The following is a 21,942-nucleotide window of genomic DNA, read 5'->3' as shown; positions in this document are numbered from 1 at the left end:
CCACTTGCTAAATACTTATTGGATGTTTATTATTAGCACCGACTCTCCTAGAGACAATGCTTTAGGATTAACTTGAGTGGGAGTTTTGTGATTATTCTTAGTTTTTAAGGAATTTTTGTTATGAATTTCTAAAATTCTTAACCTCTACTTTTATATGGTGGTTGGCTTTTCAGCTTATAGCTTGTGTGTGGTTGTTGGCTTTTCAGTTTTTAGTGCCCCTCCAACATGGCTATAAATCAATTCAAGGACTCCACTCTCCCTTCATGCCTGAGCTCTCCCTAGAATGATTGCCTTAGCTTCCTCTAGCTACAAGTCTTCAAGTCACTTCAAGCTTTTCGGCCGCTCATCCAGGTTTCGCGTGTGAGCAAGGCGCCAAAGCCGATTCACCTGTTAATTGCTGAAGCCATTGCTTGAAAACAAATTGCTATCTAGAAAGCTGTTTGCCAGAAAAAGTAGATTCGCCTGTAAAAAACAATCCGTTTTCCTGTTGAAAGGTCTTTATGCCAGCCAAATGGGCTTTATGCCTGTCTAATGGGCTTTGTGCCTGCCGGTGAAGAGATTGCCGTCTATTGGATCTCTTTATAAAAATAAAGCCAAAAAAAACCTCGGAAAGTAGACATCAAAACTTTGCAAGTATCATTCGTAAAACCTTCAAGGAAAAATAACGTCGATTTATCTTTCAGTTTTAAATTATAGTTTTTTAAATAAAAAGGCAGTGGCTTTGTAGTCAGTGTGAGAGCATGCAAAATAACTATAGATACTTGGCAAAGCCTAATAGATCTTGCGAGTCCTTAAAGCGTTTCTTTTTTATTATTTCTTACTAAACAATTGACAGTGTCTAAAGACTCGTAAAACCTACAAGTTGGAGCCAAGTGCTTGCGTGCATACATGCACCCTTGTTATCTCTTTTTGCTTTGGAGAATGGGTGCCCATGCCCCCTTGTAACATTTCTCATGTTTCAATTCCAAGGTTGTATTTTATAAGAGACTACTCACTCGATGTCCCCACTACTCACAAAAATTTGCCTGAGGATAATAAATGTAGTGAGCCTAAGTTTGTCTTTAGTGCATTTGGGCCCCATATCTTGTCGGATTTTGCTCGCACTGCCGAAGATGTAGGCTACAAGTCCTTGGGAAAAAACTAAGTCTGAAGTCGCCATGAGAAATGGATCCCCATTGGACATGTCTCAATGTCGCGCGATCATGAGGTATTGAACCCAAGACATTTGCGTCCGTCGAGTAATGCCCTACCACTGGCTTATGCTCTACAGTTGTTGGTAAGCCTCTCCTCCACATGTACATATAGTGACATGAGGAAGAGACGTGTCGCTATGCCCACGCGCCTGCTTTTTCGAGCGGCCTCCAACTGGCTTGTAGACCCCATTCTGAGGCAAATTTTCCCTCTAGACAACTCTCTCTCTCTCTCTCTCTCTCTCTCTCTCTCTCTCTCTCTCTCGCTCTCTCGTGTTAGATCATCCATAAAATCTTGAGGTCCTAAAAAAGAGGATTTCTAAATGAATCCTTCATGTATCATTGGTATTTAGTTGATGCATCATGTGGATCAAAGGACATTCCAAAAACCCCAACTATTATAAATGTTGTTTGAGTTTGTCCTCCAGTGCTAATACAACCTCGTTGTATTTAGCAAAGCCATCCATAAAGATGTACAACTCTTTCCTTAAGATCTGATCAAAAAATGGTTGGTGAAGGGTAAGCGGCAATAGTCGCCTTGTCAAGCTCTGTGTAATGTACATACTTGAATAGATGTGGATCTCTTCTTAGGCATGACAACTACAGGTAAGCACCACCCAGATACACTCTTTAGCAAAACAGAATTCGGATCCAAAGGCCATAGTAGGGGGTTGGAAGTCGATGGTGACCACTTTGAGTAGGGGGTTGGAAGCCAATAGTAGGGGTTGGAAGTTGATGGTGACCACTTTGAGTGAAGGGACTCCATAAAATATAATTTCAATCTCAAACTTCAATCTTCAAAAGCTAGATTCGGAATTTGCTTTAGCATGGGATTTGATGGTGGGAACCATGGGACACGATCTTTACTACATAGTCTAAATCCAAAGGCCACATACAAGGCTTGGCCTCATCCAAGACCTTGGATCTAATCGCCACCTCATATGTGGCGTGATTCGACAATCATTCTTCAAAGCCTAGATTTAGTAGTCAAGATTCAGACTTAGATCCAAAGGCCATAATCAAGAGGCTGGGATTTGGAGGCCATAGTCAAGGGCTAGGATCTAGTGAGCTAAAGTTCGTACTCTAGATCCAAAGGTCACATCTAGGGCCCCATTTATCACTCACTCTAATAGGCCTAAATTTAATGGTCAATCTTCAAAGTATGAATTCACAATCACTCTTCAACACTTGAGCTAGATTGTATGAAGCTCGTGGATTGAAGCTTTGGAGACTTGGTTGTTGAAGAGCAGCAATATAACCAACTAGGGTCAATTAAGGGCCCAAGTGAAAGCTTTACCGCATTGCCAACAATTTTTGAAGGCGGTAGGAAAATTTCTCCAACATTTTGTGCATCTTCTAGGATCCAACCTTACACTCTGAATTCGAAAGCCATATTTGAAGACCATATCTGAGGCCTAGATTGGACAAGCATAGTCTTTTTTTCTCCTCAAGTATACTCTCTTTGGCTATGATAGTTCAATTCTCGAGTCCTACAAGTCTTGAGGAACTGAGGGCAATTTTGGCTCTAGTTTCTTATTATCTGTTATCCCAACAAGGAGAGGAAGCGAAAATAAGGAGGTCATTGGGTCACCCTTTTCCTAATAGAGAAATGTGTGTAGCCTCCCTTTTTGGTTGTCATGGTTATGTATGTAGACATAGGGTAGTTTTCATGAATACCCTTTTTTACAAAATTTGCCTTATATGGCATCCCTTTTAAGCAAAGGGTGGATTAGGCCACCATATCCCCCAAAAGATATTTTTCATGGGTACCGTATTAGTTATATGGTAGTCTTCATTGCTCCCATATGACAAAATGGACACTTCATAAGGCCACCCTATTGGACACAAGGTGGTTTGCATGGTTTCCTTCTAGATAATAATTTATCTAAAAAAATAAGATAGTCCCAAATAGGTGTTATTATGCGACGATAACTTAGATATGACATCTAAAGGAACAAGTGAATGGGGCACATGCAAGGATAATATTTCATGGGGCACATGTCAAAAGAATCCTAGACCCACTACGACACTATCATGTTCCCACTAGGTATCCTTTACACACCAAGATAGTGATCCAAAATATCCACAACGTCACCATACCTTCCTTTTACAACTACACTATACCTTCCTTATACAACCAAATTACTATAAAAGAGAAAGGAAACTTGTGAACTCATGAACTCCAATCCAATATATGCTTATACCCTAAAGACCTCATAAAGTGTCTCATAAGAGTCAACGGTCTTGAGTGTGGCACTTTCAACCAAGCATCAAGGGGACCAATCACCAAGCTAAATGGACAAGGAGAATAGGGGGGATGTGAGGATGGAAGAGGATGCTCCAAGAGGAGGATGAAGAGGGTGGAAGTGGGACAAGGATGTTAAGATGGAAGTGGAAGCTTCAAGAGACAGGTTGACTTCAATAGTGGAAGTGCAAGGTGGAGGAGGATAAGGAGTGGAGGAAGGGTGGTGGTGGACGAGAAAGAGGAAGGAAAGAGGAGTGGAGGAGGGGTGGTGGTGGAGGAGGAAACTCGGAGGAAAGAGGAAGAAAAGAGGAGTGAAGGACATCTGGTGGTGGAGAATGAGGAGGAGGAGAGGGTTCTCAAGGAGAGGCAGAGCTAAGAGCTGAAGATGGAGGAGAGGAAAAATGGAAGTAGAGTCTTGCTGATTTGACACTTTAATAGCAAATGCTAAGAGTTGAAGATGGAGGAGATGAAAAATGGAAGCAGAGTCTTGCTAATTTGACACTTTGATAGCAAATGCTTGAAAGAGACTTTTCCTTTATATATCCCATGTAGCACGAGCCAATCAAACCCTCCCACTTGGACCTAGATGATGCACACTAAGCCACCCCTACACATATCTATGGTAGGAGAATATGGTTTGGATTGCACATGCGCATGGTTCCCACCTTGTCCTTATCTATCCCTATCTCATATTACAATCTACCTCTCACCTAACAAAGCATTTCTCTTGCCTTATGCACTTTATCCCACACAAAACCATGATTACATTTATGCTACTCATCCCTTAGGACTAATTTAACAAGCATTAATTGAATCCCCCCTCATCTTAAGGTCTATATGCATACTCGTCCTTTAGGAATAAGGTAATAGGGATTAATTGAATCCCCCCTCATCATAAGGTCTATATGTGTACTCACACATTCAATACTTCACGATATGAATTTTTGAAAAGCTACCAAATTTTTCCCTTTGTCTTCAAGAAATGCATTTGGAGTCAAAATCCTTCATTGTGAAATTTGAAGGATTTACATGGTAGGCATTGTAGAGTCACTTCATCTTCATCCCATCAAGATGGTGTAGAGAAGTAGGTCCCTGGTCTAGAGTTTTTCAAACCTTAAATGGCACTTTCCACTAGGGTGGAAAATTCTTGTCAAGCTCTTTATAACCTCAAATAATCCCAAAGCAAGACCAAGTCACCCTACTTATATACAAATGCACATACACGTGCATATACATATACATATACATATACATATACACATACACATACACATACACATACACATACACACACATATGTATATGTATATGCATACATATACATATACCTATTTGTGCACGTGCATGTTCATTCTCTCTGTGTGTGTGTAAGAGAGAGAGAGAGAGAGAGAGAGAGAGTTGCATTTGTGTGTGAGTGCGTGTTCACACACACAGTGCTCACAAATCACACACACATGTGCATACGCACAAACACACACATGTCCACAATGTGTATGTGCGCTGCCGCACACGTGTGCACTCACGCATAGACACATGCATGCATGCACACACACGCACGTGCGTGCACACACACACACATGCACACACATGTGCGTGTGTGCTCACATGCCCCCCCACACATTCATATATGTGCACATGGACACGCTCACACCTACATGCACATAATATGATGAGATTTGTGTAGAGCAGAATGGACTAGTGAGAAGAGAAGCCATGTTTAGTGGCTATTAGGGACATCACACTTAGGAAGTATCTCTTTAATGTGTGAAACAATGTAAAGAGTTGCCTGACTGAGTAAAGGTAGTGACAACCCAAGAAAGAGACAGTGGAGAGTGCTTTGGAATAGGCTTGCAAAATAGGCACATGGATATAACTAGATTGGTTTTACCATAAGTTTAAGGGCCTTACACATATTTGCCCAGCTTTACGATCTTATTGACCTCATATGGACAATCTACTTAAAAGTGCGCATTGGTTTTGAAAAATATGAAACAAGAACATCCATTGCTAAATTGGAGCAAAAGGTGTGCTTACATGGCCTTGGTGCAACCTCAATTAATATCATTGAGTTTAAGGGACTTGGATACCTATTATCCACTTGATCACGATTAATCTTTAACCAACTGACCCACAAACTTGGGAAATCTACGAAAAATATGTTGAAGAGGTGTGAAAAAAGACCATCCTTGGAAGTTCAAATGGGTTCTAGTTCTTAAACAGCCTTGGTAATATTTAAGCATCATTATGTTTAAGGGTCTTGTTCACCCATTTATAAACTTAATGGCCTTTACCCACCTCTTTTGGCCAATCTAGTGGACAATGGTTGATTTGGTATAGAAAGACTAAAAATGGTGGGATTGGAGGGACAAAAGGATTCTAGTGCTCAACATGGCCTTATTACAAGCTCAATTCATACGTACTTATTGCATAACCCTATGGTCTTTACCCACCCCATATTGGCAAATCTATTAAAAATATCATGTTGTGGGTGGCTTGTTAGGGATGATGAGGATGAAGCTGGATCAGGAACATCCATGGTTCAATTGGAGGAGAAATACGGGCTCTAATACAGCAGCCAATAAGTAGGAAAGAGGGAGACAAGGGGAGACTTAGCAAGAATAATTGAGGGAGATCAAGATGATGAGGATTGCGAGGTCAAAGATACAAATGGGATTTCAAAGTGTTATGAGCATGGATGTTTTTTATATAAAATCTTGGAGAAAGTTTATTGGGCTAATTTTTTTAGTTTCACAATATTTAACCTATTAACAGCAAACACGAAGAAAAAATAGAGAGGACACGTGGCAGCTTGGAGGAGAAGAGGCTGCCACATGTCATAAAGAAGGAGCTCTTGGATGGAGGTGGAAAGACAATAGGTAGGCTTTGAGTAGGGAGGAGGTGGAAAGACAAGAGGCAACTTTGGGAGGAAGGAGGAGATAGAAGGTCAAAGGAATGGAGGAGATGGAAGTTCAGCTTTAGGAGGAAGGAGGAGATCAAATGTTAATGGAATGAAAGGAGGAGATGGAAGGTCTCACAGCCATGGGTTAAGACTTATCAAAAATTTATACGCAAGGTGAATTGATTAGCAATTTAAGAATCGATCAATGCATGTGCCAAAAAGGCCTCTCTCTCTCTCTCTTTCTATGTGTGTTTGTGTGTGAAAAAATCATCCATAGTTATGAGGCCAATGGGGTGAAACTTGAAAGAGATGAGGGCAACATTTACATGCATAGAAGCTAGAGATGTTCTTTCACACTCCTTAAATTTTCTAACCCTAATTTTGGACACATTTTCCAAAGTTTATGCCAGCTCTTACATAAACATTGGCAATTTCCAAAGCTTATGCCAATTTGTACATACACCCTTATGTTGAAAACATTTTCCAAAGCTTATGCCAATTTATACATAAACTCTGGCAAAATTTTAGAGCATGTTTCAATGCTTTTTTAGTATCCCTTGTTGTAATGCTTTGGCATTTAGACACATTCTCAAGTATGTTTCGATACCAAAGTAGCCTTGAGGGATTTTGGGGTGAGCAAGTTGTATTTTCTCCTTCCTACCTTAAAAGGCCCTTTTTAGGGAGCAATATCATCCTTAGAGTCATAAGTTTCAACCAAACTCAAGACTAAGATAGAATTATATTTTAGGGGTCAATATCATCCTCAGAGTCATAAGTTTAACTAAAATCAAGACTAAGAGAGAATTATCTTAGGGAGAGGATACCGTGAAAATATGCATGCTGTAAGGGGCATGCCAAGGAGTAAAAACAATGTATTGTATTCAAAAGTGCAATGACTTAAGCCACTTTTAATTTTGGAGCCAAAAAGTTTGGCATGAGGTCCTTGGTCCAATTGACACTCACTTATATTGAAGAAATATTGCATTAGTGATATGTTGCATTGGTCCAAGATGAAGAAGGGTGTTGTGATAACATGAATGGCCCAAGGTAAAGAGAGACATTGCACGTTTGTTAGTCTTTTTTCCCCTTCTCATGATATTACAACGTTTTGGTCACCTACAAGTTGTATGTGAGCTCAAGATAGTGGACATTTCACTATTTAAAATAGGTCCTTTTGTCATATCCCATTGTAAGCTATATAGGGCCTTGGGGCATTTCCCATTAAGAACTACAGAATAAAACAAAGCAATGCTTGCATTGTTTCTTGTGAAGAAGAGTTGTTGATTGATCAAAGTTAATGAAGGTTTTCACCTCCATTAGGGTTCCCTTAGGGTTTCAAGGTTTAGAAAAATTGTAGAGTTTAGAAAAGGTTATAGGATTTAAAAAAGATAATACCAAGGGATAGGGTTCAAAAATGTCATAGATTTTAAAAAAAGATATTGTTGAGAGAGCAGAGAGCTAGTCTCCTTCATTAATTATGGAGGATAAGGGTTGAGAACTCTAATCTGGGAGTTGGTAGGTTGCAAGAGTATGTTGAGAGTGGTAGAGAAGGATTGTGAAAGTAGAATGGGGTGAAGGGGGGGAGTAGATATGAGAGATGGAGAGCAGGAAGAGAGGGAAGTAGAGAGGGAGGTTACAAAGGATGGATAATTGCAAGGTTAGAGCATGATATAATAGCTCATACTATCAAGGGAGCATGGACACTAAGAGTGAGAGTACACAAGAACACAAGAGTGGATTAAACAATACCCAGAGAATGTGTAATGCTTTGCATTATGGGGTATTGATACATGAGCCTTGACATTCTCTAGGAATATTTTGCCCCCCTAGAATGTTGATTCGAAATATCCTCATCTCTTCCCAAAAGTCTAGCACGTAATAGAAAAAATCATATCGAGTCAAATTAGTAGGATAATTGTAATACAATGCATGGCACTAGAGTGTGCAAGAGGTCACCCTCTCTCTCTAAGATTAGTTTTTCTCCCTCTAACCTCAAAATACACCTAGCCTTGAAATCCAAGGTCTTGGTGTTCAAAAATTCCTCCATTAGGTGGAACTAAAAATGGATTTTGCTTAGAAGTTCACACCCTTTTTCTGTTGTGATGCTCTCTCACTAGACCTAGTACTTCTCTCTCTATACCATTAATTTGGAAGTACGCCCAGATCTTATCTAGAGAGTTTTAGCTATTTTTGTTCTATAATATCTAGAAATGACTCTCCCAAGATCATGTTATTATAAGAAAATCTTTGCCATACCCAACATACACATGCATTTCTATTGACTATGCTTCTTACTTCATTTCACTTATGGATCATTTGGTACATTCAACGTTAACAACTAGTAACATCATTAGTATCCACTTCCTCTCTGTCATATATGGGAAAAGGACAAAAAAAAGAATAAAGTGGAGAGGATAAGTGAGAAGGATGTGCATAAACACAAAGATGGCAAGAATAACGAGTGTGCTCATGATGTGGCAATGGATGATTATGCATTATATGGTGGGGAAATGCAGAGGGACAAGAGAGAGTGAGAGTGAGAGTGAGAGGGATAGAGGAAAGGGGCAACATAAAGAAGGGAAAAGGGGAGAGAGAGGGGAAAAAAATAGATTGGATGTTAAAGAGGAAAAAGGGACCATTCCAAAAGAAAGGGAGAGAAAGATGGAGAGGGATAGGGATAAGGAAAGGTATTTTTTCTTCCTTAGCTACCTTGGTGACCTCCTTCAATGCCTTCTTTGGATTTCTTTCCTTCAATTCTCTCACATGTTCCTTGAGTGCCTCCTTGTATCCCTCTTATCTTTAAGCAACACTAACCTATGGGTGCTCCTACATTTTCCTACTTGTTCTCTACTCTAGTCTACTGCATCTATGTCCTTGACATATGGGTGCTCACAAGTAATGCAGTGACTTCCAATATCCCATCCCTACATCTTAGCTACTAAAAGGACCTCTCCTAAGTGTCCTAGTGTGGGTTTCAGAGAGAGGGCTTGTGGAATGACTTAGGCTACCATATATAAATAATTACTTACACAAAGATTTGTGGATGTGTCATAATTTCTTTCAGCTACTGCAAATGAAGGTTGGTTTTAAGAGATATAGTGGAGAGTGGAGAATTTTCTAGAAGTAATGGAGAGTGGAGAGTGTAATGTATAGCCAGGTCTCCATTTCCAAGTGCAATCTTAGTAAATCCTTGATGGTTTAGTTGTCTTGGAAATCTTGATCTAAGAGGACGGGGTATGGTGGAGAGGAAAAAGTCATTTTGGACATCTCATGTGCCCTTTGGGTCTTGGAGTTGTCAAACAATAAGTGATTTTTGGCTTTGTGTATCTCAATCCCCATCAATGCCTTGTTTTTCACCATCCTCCTTGGTGCCATCATCTAGTGCTTTCTTTGCCATTCTCTCTACAATGCCGTCATAAATGCCTTGAGTACCTCCCTACATCCCTCTTATCCTTACTTCCTCTTTGCCTTTCTATCCTACAATGCCATCACAATTGTCTTGAGTGCCTTCCTACATCCCTCTTATCCTTAACTACTACCACCTACATTAGAATTAGAAAAGCTATTTCTGCTTTGCCTATCATTTTCCCGCTCTCCTTTTCTAGAGCTTCCTCATCATTTTGGATTCCATATCCCCCTTTGATTAGAAAGAACTTAATGATGATGGTGAAGAACGATATTTCTAGAATGGCTAACAAATATATTGAGTAGTCTTCTTTGGCTTTATTATTGAATGGGCTTGAAATTCTTCCTTTTCCTTTGTGAAATCCTCTTCCTCTTATGGAGAATGCATGTTCATGACTTTTAGTGTAATCATTTGCTCTTCTTCTTAATTTCTCTTGCGTAACCATGTCTAACATCAGTATTTGTACATCTTCTTTATTTCTCTTATAGAATAATGTCTAGCATAATTTTGAAGGATGGTGGTGCAACTCTGGTGACCTTTGTTGTCACAAATGGATCATAGTCTTTTTTGACACGATTGAGTGCAATCTAAAATATATTTCAATCTTGATCCCTAATTTTTATTGATTTTCCATCTCCTTCATCAGTCTGACCATGTAAACTTGACCTACCTCTATCTTAAGTTTGGTTGCATCATTCAATTGATTCTCTCGCATGGGTATTCTAGATATGTTCTTTGCACTAATATTTCCATGCATCTCCAATTGAATCTTTATCTTTGATAATTGGTTTTATGACATGTTTTGACCTTGAAATTGTAATATTATGATTTTTCATTAAACTCATTCTATTGTTTAGTAAGTTCCTAAAGTTGATATGGTATCAAAATTGTTGTTGAAGATGAAGCTAAAAATTTTGGTCTCTTTTCTTGTTCTATAATAATATTCTAACACTTTTTTGTTTGTCATAAGTTCACAAGTTTTAAAATTGTAGCTACCATCATTTTTACCATTGAATTTACTATTCTAGTCTGAAAAATAGCTTGGTGGATAGTGGAATTGGTAAATTGACTATCAAGGGTGCATAAGGCATATTTATGCAATCCAAGTTCTTGAGTCATCACCAAGGTGACATTAGTGGAGAAATTTTGTATTCTAGTAGTGTTGGATTGGAATAAATTTCACATTTGGAAATGTTGGATAAATAATTTCTTCATGGGATGGATGTTATAGTCTCTTTTGATGAAAAAGATCCTCCCCCATCACAAAATGCCACACAATAAAAGGAGGATGCCTATGATGAGTTGAATGATGAATCTATAGCCATATTAAAAACCTCTTTGAATTCTTTCTCGATTGATGCATTTAGCAAAAGCATATGTAATATGGACCATGACAATTTCATCTATGAGAGCAAGACATTGGTCACACGTCTCACTCTAAAGACACAATTGGCAAATCTAAAAAATGAGAGATGGCGATGCAATTATGGATCATCTAAACAAGATGAGGTTGTCAAGGATAGACTTACTAAGAAGGGACTTTAAATGGAAAACCCCCGTGTCCTTTGAGAGGATTAGGTGGTAATGATTGCCAAAGGCACAGCTACCAAGTTTGATGGATTGATCAGCCTATTAATCCAAGAGGAGGACTAAGGAAAAGAAGCATGGAGAATGGAAAATCATGACTATTGGTACCCAAAGAACTGAGAGTGAGCACATGATGTATACATTGATGTATATGGAAAGGAGTCCCACCGTGGGGACATGCCCTTGTGTACTTGGCAAAGATGTTATTTTTGCACTTTGTGAAATGACTTCGAGTAGACTTCTCCTTGTCTCCTCCTTCTATAATGACAAATGCATGAAGCCATAGATGGAAGATGCAATAACACAAAAGATGCTCATAGATACATTGATGGGAGCACAAGAGACAATGGAAGAGGAAGTGGAGAAAATTCGTGATAAAACAAAACTTGTTTTGCAGAGATCAATGCTTGCAAAGTGCAATGACAAATGAAGTTGCGTGAAACATTGTTAGATGGTTTTGGACAATATGCTAAAGTTTTTGAATACCAAAAAAAGAAGTATTAAAGCATCTGTCTCTTCAACTACTGAATACCAAAAAAAGTATGAAAAGTAAATTCAAAAGTTTTAACTTGCAAAACAAATGAGCCAACAAAGCCCCCAAAAAAATTCAACTTTCAAAACACTTATCTCATTCGTCAAAAGAGTTGAAAGTTCTACTTGACTTTAAAAAGAGCTGAAAGTTCTACTTGACTTTCTCAAATTGTCAAGGATTTGACCATCATCATCTTGCTTGTCATTGTTGTGGTTGGAAGGCCAATAAGCTCGTCAACATCCACCTCTTCCTAATCATCCTCTTCAATAGTATCACGTTCTCCTCATTGTTTGGATTGCAATGCTAGTTTCAATGGTGGGAGGAACGGAATGGAATGGAATAGGGAGCAGGGAGCACCAAAATATGTTTATTTTGGATCTTGTTCCTCATGTCCCACATCTCCAAAGGTAGCGAACATTCTATAATTGCAAATCTATTCATCAAAGTATTATCATGGATGTACTTGTATTGGCTCCAATTCCTTTCAACAGGTAGTTGGAGCATGATTGTGCCAAAATTCTCACAACAATTGGACCTAGCAGTTCACAACTAATAGCATTCATTATCAACCATTTCCATGCACGTGCATTTTTGGCTAGTGCTTGTACATTGGTAGATGAAGATAAATCCTCCTTGCATCCATACTTAGCTAGGTGATTACAAAATTTAGCAAATGTAGCATCATGTGGATAATATGCTTGAACCACATTATGGAAGTCATTCATGACTCAACGAACCTCTTTGGGATTAATGTTCCACCATTCTAGATCAGGGAGGTACCCTTTCTCATTATTTTCTGAACAAGTTCCACATCTCCCTCTATTTTTCTGCATTGAAAGGCCTTCTAACATTTTGCTCATCTAGATGCATTGGTGGATCTCTAGAAATGCTTGCTCTATGATCCAAAAGTGCATCCAAGCTTGAGTCTAGAGCTCTCAATGCAATCATGCTATGCTTATGGAATCCTCAAAAGACTTCCATAATGCTACTGATGCTGTCTTTTCTTCCATATCATCACATTCATCTATTTAATAACTCTATTCCTTGGCTCAGATCCCATCTTTTAAAAATGTCATGATGTCTCAATCAAAGAAGTCTTATTTTTCATGAATGATTGCAATGTGTAAAAATACATGAAAAATCTTGTCCATTCCATATACTTTTACATGTACTTTGCAATCATTCATGAAATATTGAACAAAATCACTCGGGTGTCTATTTAGTAGATTGAACAAAATTTGGTTCCTCCTAGTAGATTTTACCTCCACCCATGAGAAATGAGAGAGGTGAGGCTATTCCCAATATGAGTGCTAATACATTGTGGGTACTGATGATGGACCAATAAAAGATACTATTGGCGGATCCAAATCCAAATTGGAATCAGACATGCATACATTCATAATCTCTTAATTAAAGGGGTTTGGGCAGAACATCAAATCACTCCATTTTAGTAAATCGGAAATTCAAATGCGTGTCACTCTATTTTAGTAAATTGGGAATTCAAATGTGTGTCAATCAAAATTTTGAGCACCATTTTATCCAATTAAAAATTTTTGAACTTAAATAGACAATGTGATAGACATAATGCATAATGTATACATTCAATTTGAAATGGCATGCATGGATAACACACTTTAGTGAGAGTATAAGGCGTTTAATTATTTATTTTTCATTAATGTTTTTCATCAAAGGGCTATTAATAATGCTACATAATTATTGAATTTTTCTAGTCTATCGTATGTAGCTTGAACAGTGATTAATACATTCAATTTGGAAATGGCACGCATGCATACAAAACTTTATTTAGAGTATAAGACAATATTTATTTGTTTTGGTAAATGTTCTCATCAAAGGGTTATATAAAAATGCTATATTATTGTTTAAACGTTCAAAGCTATCATCTCTTCATTGAACAATGATATGCATAGCATATCCTAACGTTTGGGCTCAAAGCCTATCATACATATATCTAGAATCCAAATCATAGGACATGTTTAAAATGTCTCAGATAGGGCCTAGGGGAACTACTAAGGAATATGTAAGTTAACATGCATTCACCAAAAGGTTTTTCAAGTTAAAAAATTTACACATTGTTATAGAAAAATAATTACATAAGGGATTTTAAAAATAGTTTTGGGATGCCAGATGTAGTATTTGGGCGCTAGGTACATAGGAATGGTTTGGGGTTGGTTTGAATGCATTCACCCGCTCATTTGGGTAAATTTGAAAATTTTCATTTTTTAAAAGGAGTGTTATGCACGAGACAATTTTTGGGGGGGCGGGGGGGACTTGCCTAAAAGACAGGGTGTGCACTTTTTGGTAAAATATGGGGAACCTAATCCAAGGGGGTTTGCACTTTTTGCTAGGTGTGGGGACCTCCCAAGCCCAGGAGGGGAGCACCATTTAGGGATTGATGGGAAATTCAATAGCCATTGATTGATTTTCATAATCCATTCCTTATGAGGCCTTTTTGCATCCAAATCTCCCCTAAGCTATGCTATCCATCTCCTTAGTCTAGAGGTAAAGTGTTTTCTTGTCATTTGAGGCACCCATTTAAGATGGTATATGAGGGACATCAGATGTTTCTTGCTAAACTATAGTCATCCATTTGTAGTAGATATTAAAACAAATTTTATTGGACCATTTGTGATATCTTAACAACCATCATCCCTTAAGGATGGACTAGCTCATACAATGGGAACAGCTGGCTAGATAGGTGTCATTTAAGAAAAGTAATACACAAGATTATCAAAATTCCATGACTTGATGTATTGTGAGGTACACACCATACTACCTGCGCTTTCTACCTTTTAAGATTTCCAATATTGCATTACTATTCCTTACACACAACATCTCCTCTGTAGAATTTGCTAGTGTGGCCTTTGTTAGACTGCATGCACATTGAGGTGAATGTTTATGGGTCTTTGATAAGGCACTGTTTTGGAGAGGTATATATGATATAACATGAACTGATTAGTTTAATACCACAACAATTGCATTTTGGCACATATCAAGTGTACCAAACGTCCAAAACAAGTGTTTTTAATTCCCACCCACATTGTATACCATGCCTTGCAAAGCAATATTACAAAGAATGGCATACAAAAGGGTAAAGTAATTCATGTTTTCAAAAAGAGAATACGTGAATGTACAACTTTATCATCTTACACATAGGCCATGGAATGCAAAACAACACAAATTTGTGTGAGGATTCATGGAGAGAGAGAGAGAGAGAGAGAGAGAGAGAGAGAGAGAGAGAGAGCATTCAAACTTAAAAAGGAAAAGGGGTGTGAAACCATCTTTTGCTTTGGGATACGCTATAGACTAGAATTCAAACTTATTATTAAGTTCCATGATTTTTTTGCCATCAATACTCACAAAATATGTACATACCACAAATGCTTCAAGGTACCAAAGGAAAAAGGAAGTATGAATTTATGTTTTAGTTTGTGTAATAAGAGGAAAATTTCTTAATAATGGTGTGTATAAGTTGATTCTTTCTTATCACTCATTTATTAACAATGCCAAGTTGCCTAGTGTGGTTTCCCACATGTTCTTATTTTTGTTTAAAAGACATCTTTTTTAGATTGTAACTTTTGGAATGTCTTTTTAAAAAACAACTTTTGGAATGGCTATTTTAAAGTAGAAGCCTCTCTCTCTCTCTCTCTCTCTCTCTCTCTCTCTCTCTTTCTTGTACACACACACACAAACACACACACACACAAAACTAAAAAGGATAAGGTATATTCCTAAGTTTTTCATTATATCTAAGGCTGCCACTTGTTCCTCCACTAGTTTGCTCATCTATATTTCCCATTTGCATATTCTAAAGGCTCTTAATCTCATCAAATTATTCCATCCATATACTTGGCTCAAGGAGAAACTTAATTGAAAAAGCCTTTAATTCCAAGGGAGAAATTTAGTTAAATTGATTCCTTGGGCGGAAAGATGGTAGAAGGCCATATCAAAGAGATACCTTTAAAATTTCATGGAAAGGGGACATTATCTACTCAAAGGGCCTTTTCACTAGGCGACATGAAGATGTCGTGAAAAACACATAATGAAAGGGTTTTAAATTCTACCCTCATATATAGGAGGGGAGGGCCCCCCTTCCATTAGAAATAGAGGGACTCCCTCATTGATCACTCTCCTCTTTACAAGCATTGGTAGAGTTGAGAGCACATTGGGGTTGATGTGTTGGGAATTAAAAACCAAAATTTATCAAGCCAATGCCAATACTTCTGATGGAGTGAAAAACTAGAGGTATGCCTTGTATTGGGAGGGAGATGGGGGCAACTGGAATTTGGGCCCATGGGAGCCAAAGGAAGAGCTTTCCCCGCCCCGCCCCGCGTCGCAACTGCCCCCCCGCATGCCCCCCCTCCCTGCACCCCCCCAACACACACCCAATTGAAAGGGGCACAACTGCCCGTGGCCTACGTTGACAGTCCTTTGAGGGGATCGAATGTGGGTGCCAGCTCAAGTGGGTGAATGCCTAAACCACCTAAGTTGTCGTTGCTTTGCAGAGAGTCTGAACCTGGCAAACTATGTATAATGAAAATTCAAGGTTCTATAAGGAAGATTTATCGTAGCAATTCTGCAAATTCATAAATTTATTCATATTCCAAATATATATATATATTTGGGCCCTAAAACGAAAGTTCTTTGTTTGAAAATATAGTATTCTGTATATGAAGAGGGGACCTAGTGCAAAGTAGAGTCAAGTATAGGGGGGCTACCATGGGTGGCCAAAGTGTGCCATGTATGGCCTACAATAGGTGGAAAGTTGAAGTTTATGTATGTGCAAAGAGTATTTGAACGTTGGAACTTGGGGGGGCATAGAAAGAGAGTTTGAAAGGGGGTGTGTCAAAATGGCGTGTCGGACTGACTCTCGAGAAGAATCAAAAGTGGCCGGCTTTTCTTCCTTAACAAATCCACCTCCTTATCCTCCACGTTTATTCCTTGATTGCCCTTCTCTGAGTTCTTTTGCTCTCTGCCCATCTCTACCTAGCTCTGGGTCTCCTAATTTTGGTCATATCGCATCTCTGTTGCTGCGCTTCTGGCATCCTTTGCCCCTCAGGTTCGCCATCCCCTCTTGCCGCCTCAATTCGGAGCGTTTTCTGCGTCTATCTTGCTCCGTTTCCCAATTGGGTCGTCGTGATTAGTGTCTTTTGAGCTGGTTTCCGTTTCCTTTGGTTGCATTTGGCCGGCTTACATCACCTGCCTTCTATAACGTTTCTGGCATCTTTCATCGTCTTCCGATGACCCCTACGGTCATGGGCTCCTCCAATGGAAGTAGGCGAGATAGGAGTGCGTTGAGGGAGGTTCTACGGGAGGTTGTTCAGGTTTCACAAAGCTCTTTCCTTCTGTATCTGCGTCATGTCACTCTGATAATGTCAACCAGAGAGAAGAAAACAAGATACGTGGATCTTTCAACCAGGCTTTATTGATTGAGCTATGCGAGCATAGGTATCTGTCTGTGGAAGGTGTGAGAAGTAATATTCAGGACGTTGAGCGGAAGGTCAGGAGATAGCTGGAAGCTATTGCCGGTCCTGAGCATCCCCATCAGTACAAGACGTGCGCGAATCGTAAGTTGCAACCGCACTCATGTGCAAACACTAGACCATGGCGACAATAGTTGGTGCCCAGGGTCATCGTTCGAGCAAGAGATTTGCTTATAAATTGAGCCCTTTCGCTGGCTTTCCTTCAAGCTCGAATTTTGGATTTTCCGATGTTGAATTGTGAATTTTCCGATGGTGTTATGCCGTGTTAATAAGCATTAATATTAATTGACTACTCGCGTAGAACCGTCATACAGCAAAAGGGGTTACAACTAAAACACCGTGTTTTTATGCATCATCGTCCCCTGTTGGATCAAGCAAGCTCTCTTACTGCCAAGCATGGCAGCATGCTTTTTCTCAATGTCAGGTCTTACATATAACCACCGGCACATTCACGTTGTTCATCCTCTTTGTGCCAGGTACTCATTTTAGAGAGTCATTAGAACCCTTGTGAGGCATCTATGTTTCATGGAGGCAACATACATTTGCAATAGTGAGTGAATTAGTTTGGTCCATCCTTGTTCATGCAATAGCAGATTTTGTACTAGCCCTTGATACTTGCAGAGCACGCTGCTTTTCTACGTTAGGTTTATGCTGTATCTTGGTCCTCTCTGGCATCTTGTGCATACGTTTTTATTGGGTTCAACCTTTTATCGCGATCTACAGCTCCAGCTCGCCTCAGACCTGGAAGACATTTAGACCTTTGATTCCTCTATGGAATAGGTGTGTGTACTTCCCACCATATGGAGCATCAGACAAATAGCTGGCCGCCCGGGCAAGCTTATAGAATGGAAAAGACAGGCCAGACCTTGGTTGCATCACCAAACTGGGGCAGCTCCGAATACCTTGAGGGAGTACCTGTGGCTCGTTGATGAGTGGTAGCTCTTGATAAATCACTGAGAGGAGATTCTTTCTGCTGGAGATCAATGGCTATTTGGTCTATTGGCCTGACTGATGTTGGCCTATGTGTCATGTATGGCTGTATATATGCTACAGATCCTTGATAAGGGATCAACTCAAAGAATAGCCTCTAGTACAACATCTATATTTATTGTGCTAGTAGCCAATCAATCACTTTTCTGTACGTGCGCAGAGTTGCCCTTCGCTGGATCTCTAGGCATTGCATGGGCCAGCACATGTTCCAATGTGTATTATTCATGTATACTCACCACCAATGGTACATGTCCCACTGCACACTAGTCAGCTGGTATTAATCCATGCCCTTAGTCTTGATACCTGCAAATGGTGAAGCAATTTGCCAATTGTTCTTGCTAATGGTAGCCTTGCTTTGCCAGCTGGTTATTATTGCTGTCTCCCCCCCTTAGAGGAGACCTTCAATTCTTGTCTTCCTGTTTCCATGCGTCGTAAATAATGTGACTTTCATTGATCTCTAAGCTTGGATTGGCTCATTTTATATGCAGGGATTACAGACAAGAGAATTATGGAAATGTCAGACCCGATAAGTACCACAAAGTCTGATGACAAGGCAATGATGTGTCCTGTCAAGCAGGAGAGGGAAATAGACACTAGCCTCCCTTTTGAATCAGTCAAGGCGGCCGTGAGCCTATTTGGAGAAAAAATTGAGCCAAGAAAGTCAAATTTTCAGGAGGTAATTATGCTAATATTACAACAATGCCTGAGAATGATGTGGGGTTTACTTGTTTTGTTTTCTTAATTGGGATGCTGAAGTCCTTCATTAGTTTCTAATTATAGTCTGTTATAACAGAAGCGGTCTGCCACGGATGCCGATTTACTTCGTGCACAAAGGGAATTGCTCAAAGTGAAAGAGCAATTGGCAAATGCAGAGAAAGTTAAAGCAAAAGCCTTATTTGACCTAGCAGAGGCAAGAAATCTTTTAGAGCACGTAACTGACAAGCGGAAAGAGATCAATGTTCCAGACACAAGTGCGAGTGAGGGCTCTGAAGTGGATGTGAAGAATGTAGAGAAAATGGAGCAAGGTCCTTCACAAATAGAAGAAAAACATGTTGTGTGGGAGACACAATCGACAGCTACAAAAGAGCAGCATATGACAACAATTTCTGAGTTGGAGTGTGCAAGGCAAGAGCTAGCAGATTTGAAGCAACAGCTTCTTGCTTCCTTGATGGAGAAAGATCATGTTTCTAAGCAGACAGAGGCAACTTTGGCTGGCTTAGAGGATAACACAAAGAAAGCTGAAGGTCTTAGCAATGAAATTGCAGAGATAAATGAGTCTCTGGTCTTGTTGAAGCTTGCTTCTATAGAAGCAAGCAAAGAGAAAACTGCCATTGTGGAAGCAAAAGAGGCTGAGATGAAGGCATCCATAAGGGACGATGTAAGTGAATCACAGCTTTCAAAGCACAAATCAGAGATGGAAAATGAGCTTAAATGCAAGCTTGCAGAAATGATGAGTGAAGCGGAAAGGCTAGAAGCAGACATAAAAAGTGCAAAGCAGGCTGAAGTTCAAGCAGCCAATGTCGCAACAGAGGCCCATGCAAATTTAGGGGCATTACAGGTAGACCTTGAAAGGACAAGAATGTCGGGGGAAAGTGCTGCCGCTTCTCTCCAATCTCTTTCTACAGAGCTAGAAGAGGCAAAAGTCACCTTAAAGAAAGAGTTGGACAATGGAGCTTCTTATTCAGCTATACTGGAATCGCTTCGAGCTGACTCAGAGAGGATGAAGAAAGAGCTCACAGGCATCAAGGAGAGAGAATTGAATGCAACAGCAGCAACTTCTGTTGTGACTGGAGAGCTTACAAAACTCAGAGCAGAGCTAACAGCTGCCACAGGAGCGGAGGCTAAAGCGATTGAATCAATATCGGGTCTGCAACAGGCATTTGAACAGGTTGAAGCAGAAGCTGCACAGGCAAAGGCTGAAGCAGAAGCTTTACAAGAAGAGGCATCTAGGGCCAAGAATGAGGCAGAGCAAGCTAAAGCAGCTATGCAGGATGCAGAAAGCCAGTTACAGAGTGCTTTGCAGGAGGCTGATGCAGCTAAGGTTGCTGAAGCTGCTGCAATTGACCGTGTTAAGTCCTTATCTCTGAAGATGCATGCCACGAGAGCTTCAGAGGTGGAATCTGGTACCGGAATCACCATATCACGAGATGAGTACGATTCTTTAAAAAGGAAAGTGCAAGAGGCGGAGGAGCTTGCCAACATGAGGGTGGCTGCTGCTATGGCTCAAGTTGAAGCTGTGAGGACAAGTGAGCAGGAGATTTTGCGAAAGTTGGCGATGGTAAGCGAAGATATAGAGACTATCAAAACAACTACTAAACAAGCATTGCTTAAGGCAGAAATGGCTGCAGGAGCCAAAGCTGCAGTGGAGGGTGAGTTAAAGAGATTGAGAGAAAGAGAACAAGTGCGAAGGGAGAAAGAAATGACAATGTCTGGTCAGCTCTACTACATGGGGAATGGAGATGAACAAATTTCGACATCATTTTCTAGAATGCCACGTGTTGAGCCACTTGGGAACCTTCTAAGTATAAACATGGATTCAGCAGGAAACAAGACAATGGATAAAACCCCTACACAGAAGCATAAAAAGACCGTCTTAAATTCACTTGGATCCTTTCTATCAAAGAGGAATAGCTTTTCAAGCAGGCCACATGATAGAACTTAGTGGCTTTCTATTTTAGTTTTTATATTACGTGCTCCGTCCCTAACTTATTCAAGAGTGGGTGCAGGTTTTTCCAGGATATTGTGCATTATGGGTGCCAATTCTTGTTGTCCGCTGTATATTTGTACTGAATTCACTGTATGAGCCTTCATTCTGCAACGAGTGGCTGGTTTCAGGTTATAGAAACTCCTATATGGACACTTGGAAACTACCATGGTTCTGTGAAACTTGCCTAGGTAGGACATGTCCTTGTCTTGTTCAGTATCTTTCTCTGTATATTAATTGGTGATTTTGGAAGTACAATGAGGTGTCGCAATCGTTAAGAAGCCCTATTGGAAGTAATTTATTTTGACATTATGTTGTAGAGCAGTCCGTTTCCAATTCACAATGTGGAATCCATTGAGATTTAACCGTACTAGTTCTGTACCCGTGCCTTGCATGGGCATTAAATGCGCGAGGTAATGTAGGTTGGTGATTTTGAAATGAGAGGGGGGGCATGCCACGTGGAGGGTCTCACCTTGCAAGGAAGAGTGGTGCCATTGCTCGCCACATAGCACCCTTCTCTGTTAGAAATTTAAAGAGAAGAACACTATCACCAAGTATAGTACAAGCTGGTGATTCAGCTCTTGATCTTGTCATCTTACAATATGAGAACTAAGCTCTTGACCTTGTCACACATGTACATAAATCCACCAACTTGTTGGCGAATTTAGTAGAGCTTGCCATTCAAACCAACTTCATCAATGGTTTGACGATGCACTTGAGGAAATCGTTAAGGATGCAAAGTCAGATTGAATTCTACACCAAGCTTGCAAAGTAGTGGGAGTGTATTTTTAGAGTGTAGCCAGGTCTCTTTTGGGCAAGATGTCCTCGGCCAATTACAATGGCCTTTGTGGGAATGTTTGCCCCTACTCATTTTACTTGCTTTTATTT

The 21,942-nt window shown here is 39.8% G+C and overlaps 1 protein-coding gene across 1 annotated transcript; it reads left to right on the top strand.

The window, feature by feature from the left end:
* Positions 1-16,740: 16,740 nt before the first annotated feature.
* LOC147893114 (protein WEAK CHLOROPLAST MOVEMENT UNDER BLUE LIGHT-like 2) lies at positions 16,741-21,356 on the top strand. Its single transcript, XM_087387036.1, has 3 exons — positions 16,741-16,936; positions 18,839-19,026; positions 19,144-21,356. Exons 2-3 carry the CDS (start codon positions 18,859-18,861, stop codon positions 21,010-21,012), a joined length of 2,037 nt encoding a protein of 678 aa, XP_087243162.1. The 5' UTR covers positions 16,741-16,936; positions 18,839-18,858; the 3' UTR covers positions 21,013-21,356.
* Positions 21,357-21,942: the final 586 nt, after the last annotated feature.

Source organism: Dipteris shenzhenensis, chromosome 16 (genome assembly GCF_047967505.1).
Source record: "Dipteris shenzhenensis isolate YYH24624 ecotype China chromosome 16, Dip_SZ_1.0, whole genome shotgun sequence".
NCBI classification, from domain to species: Eukaryota; Viridiplantae; Streptophyta; class Polypodiopsida; order Gleicheniales; family Dipteridaceae; genus Dipteris; species Dipteris shenzhenensis.
The sequence above is the reverse complement of the archived record's forward strand: the minus strand, read 5'-3'. Positions and strand labels throughout refer to the sequence as shown.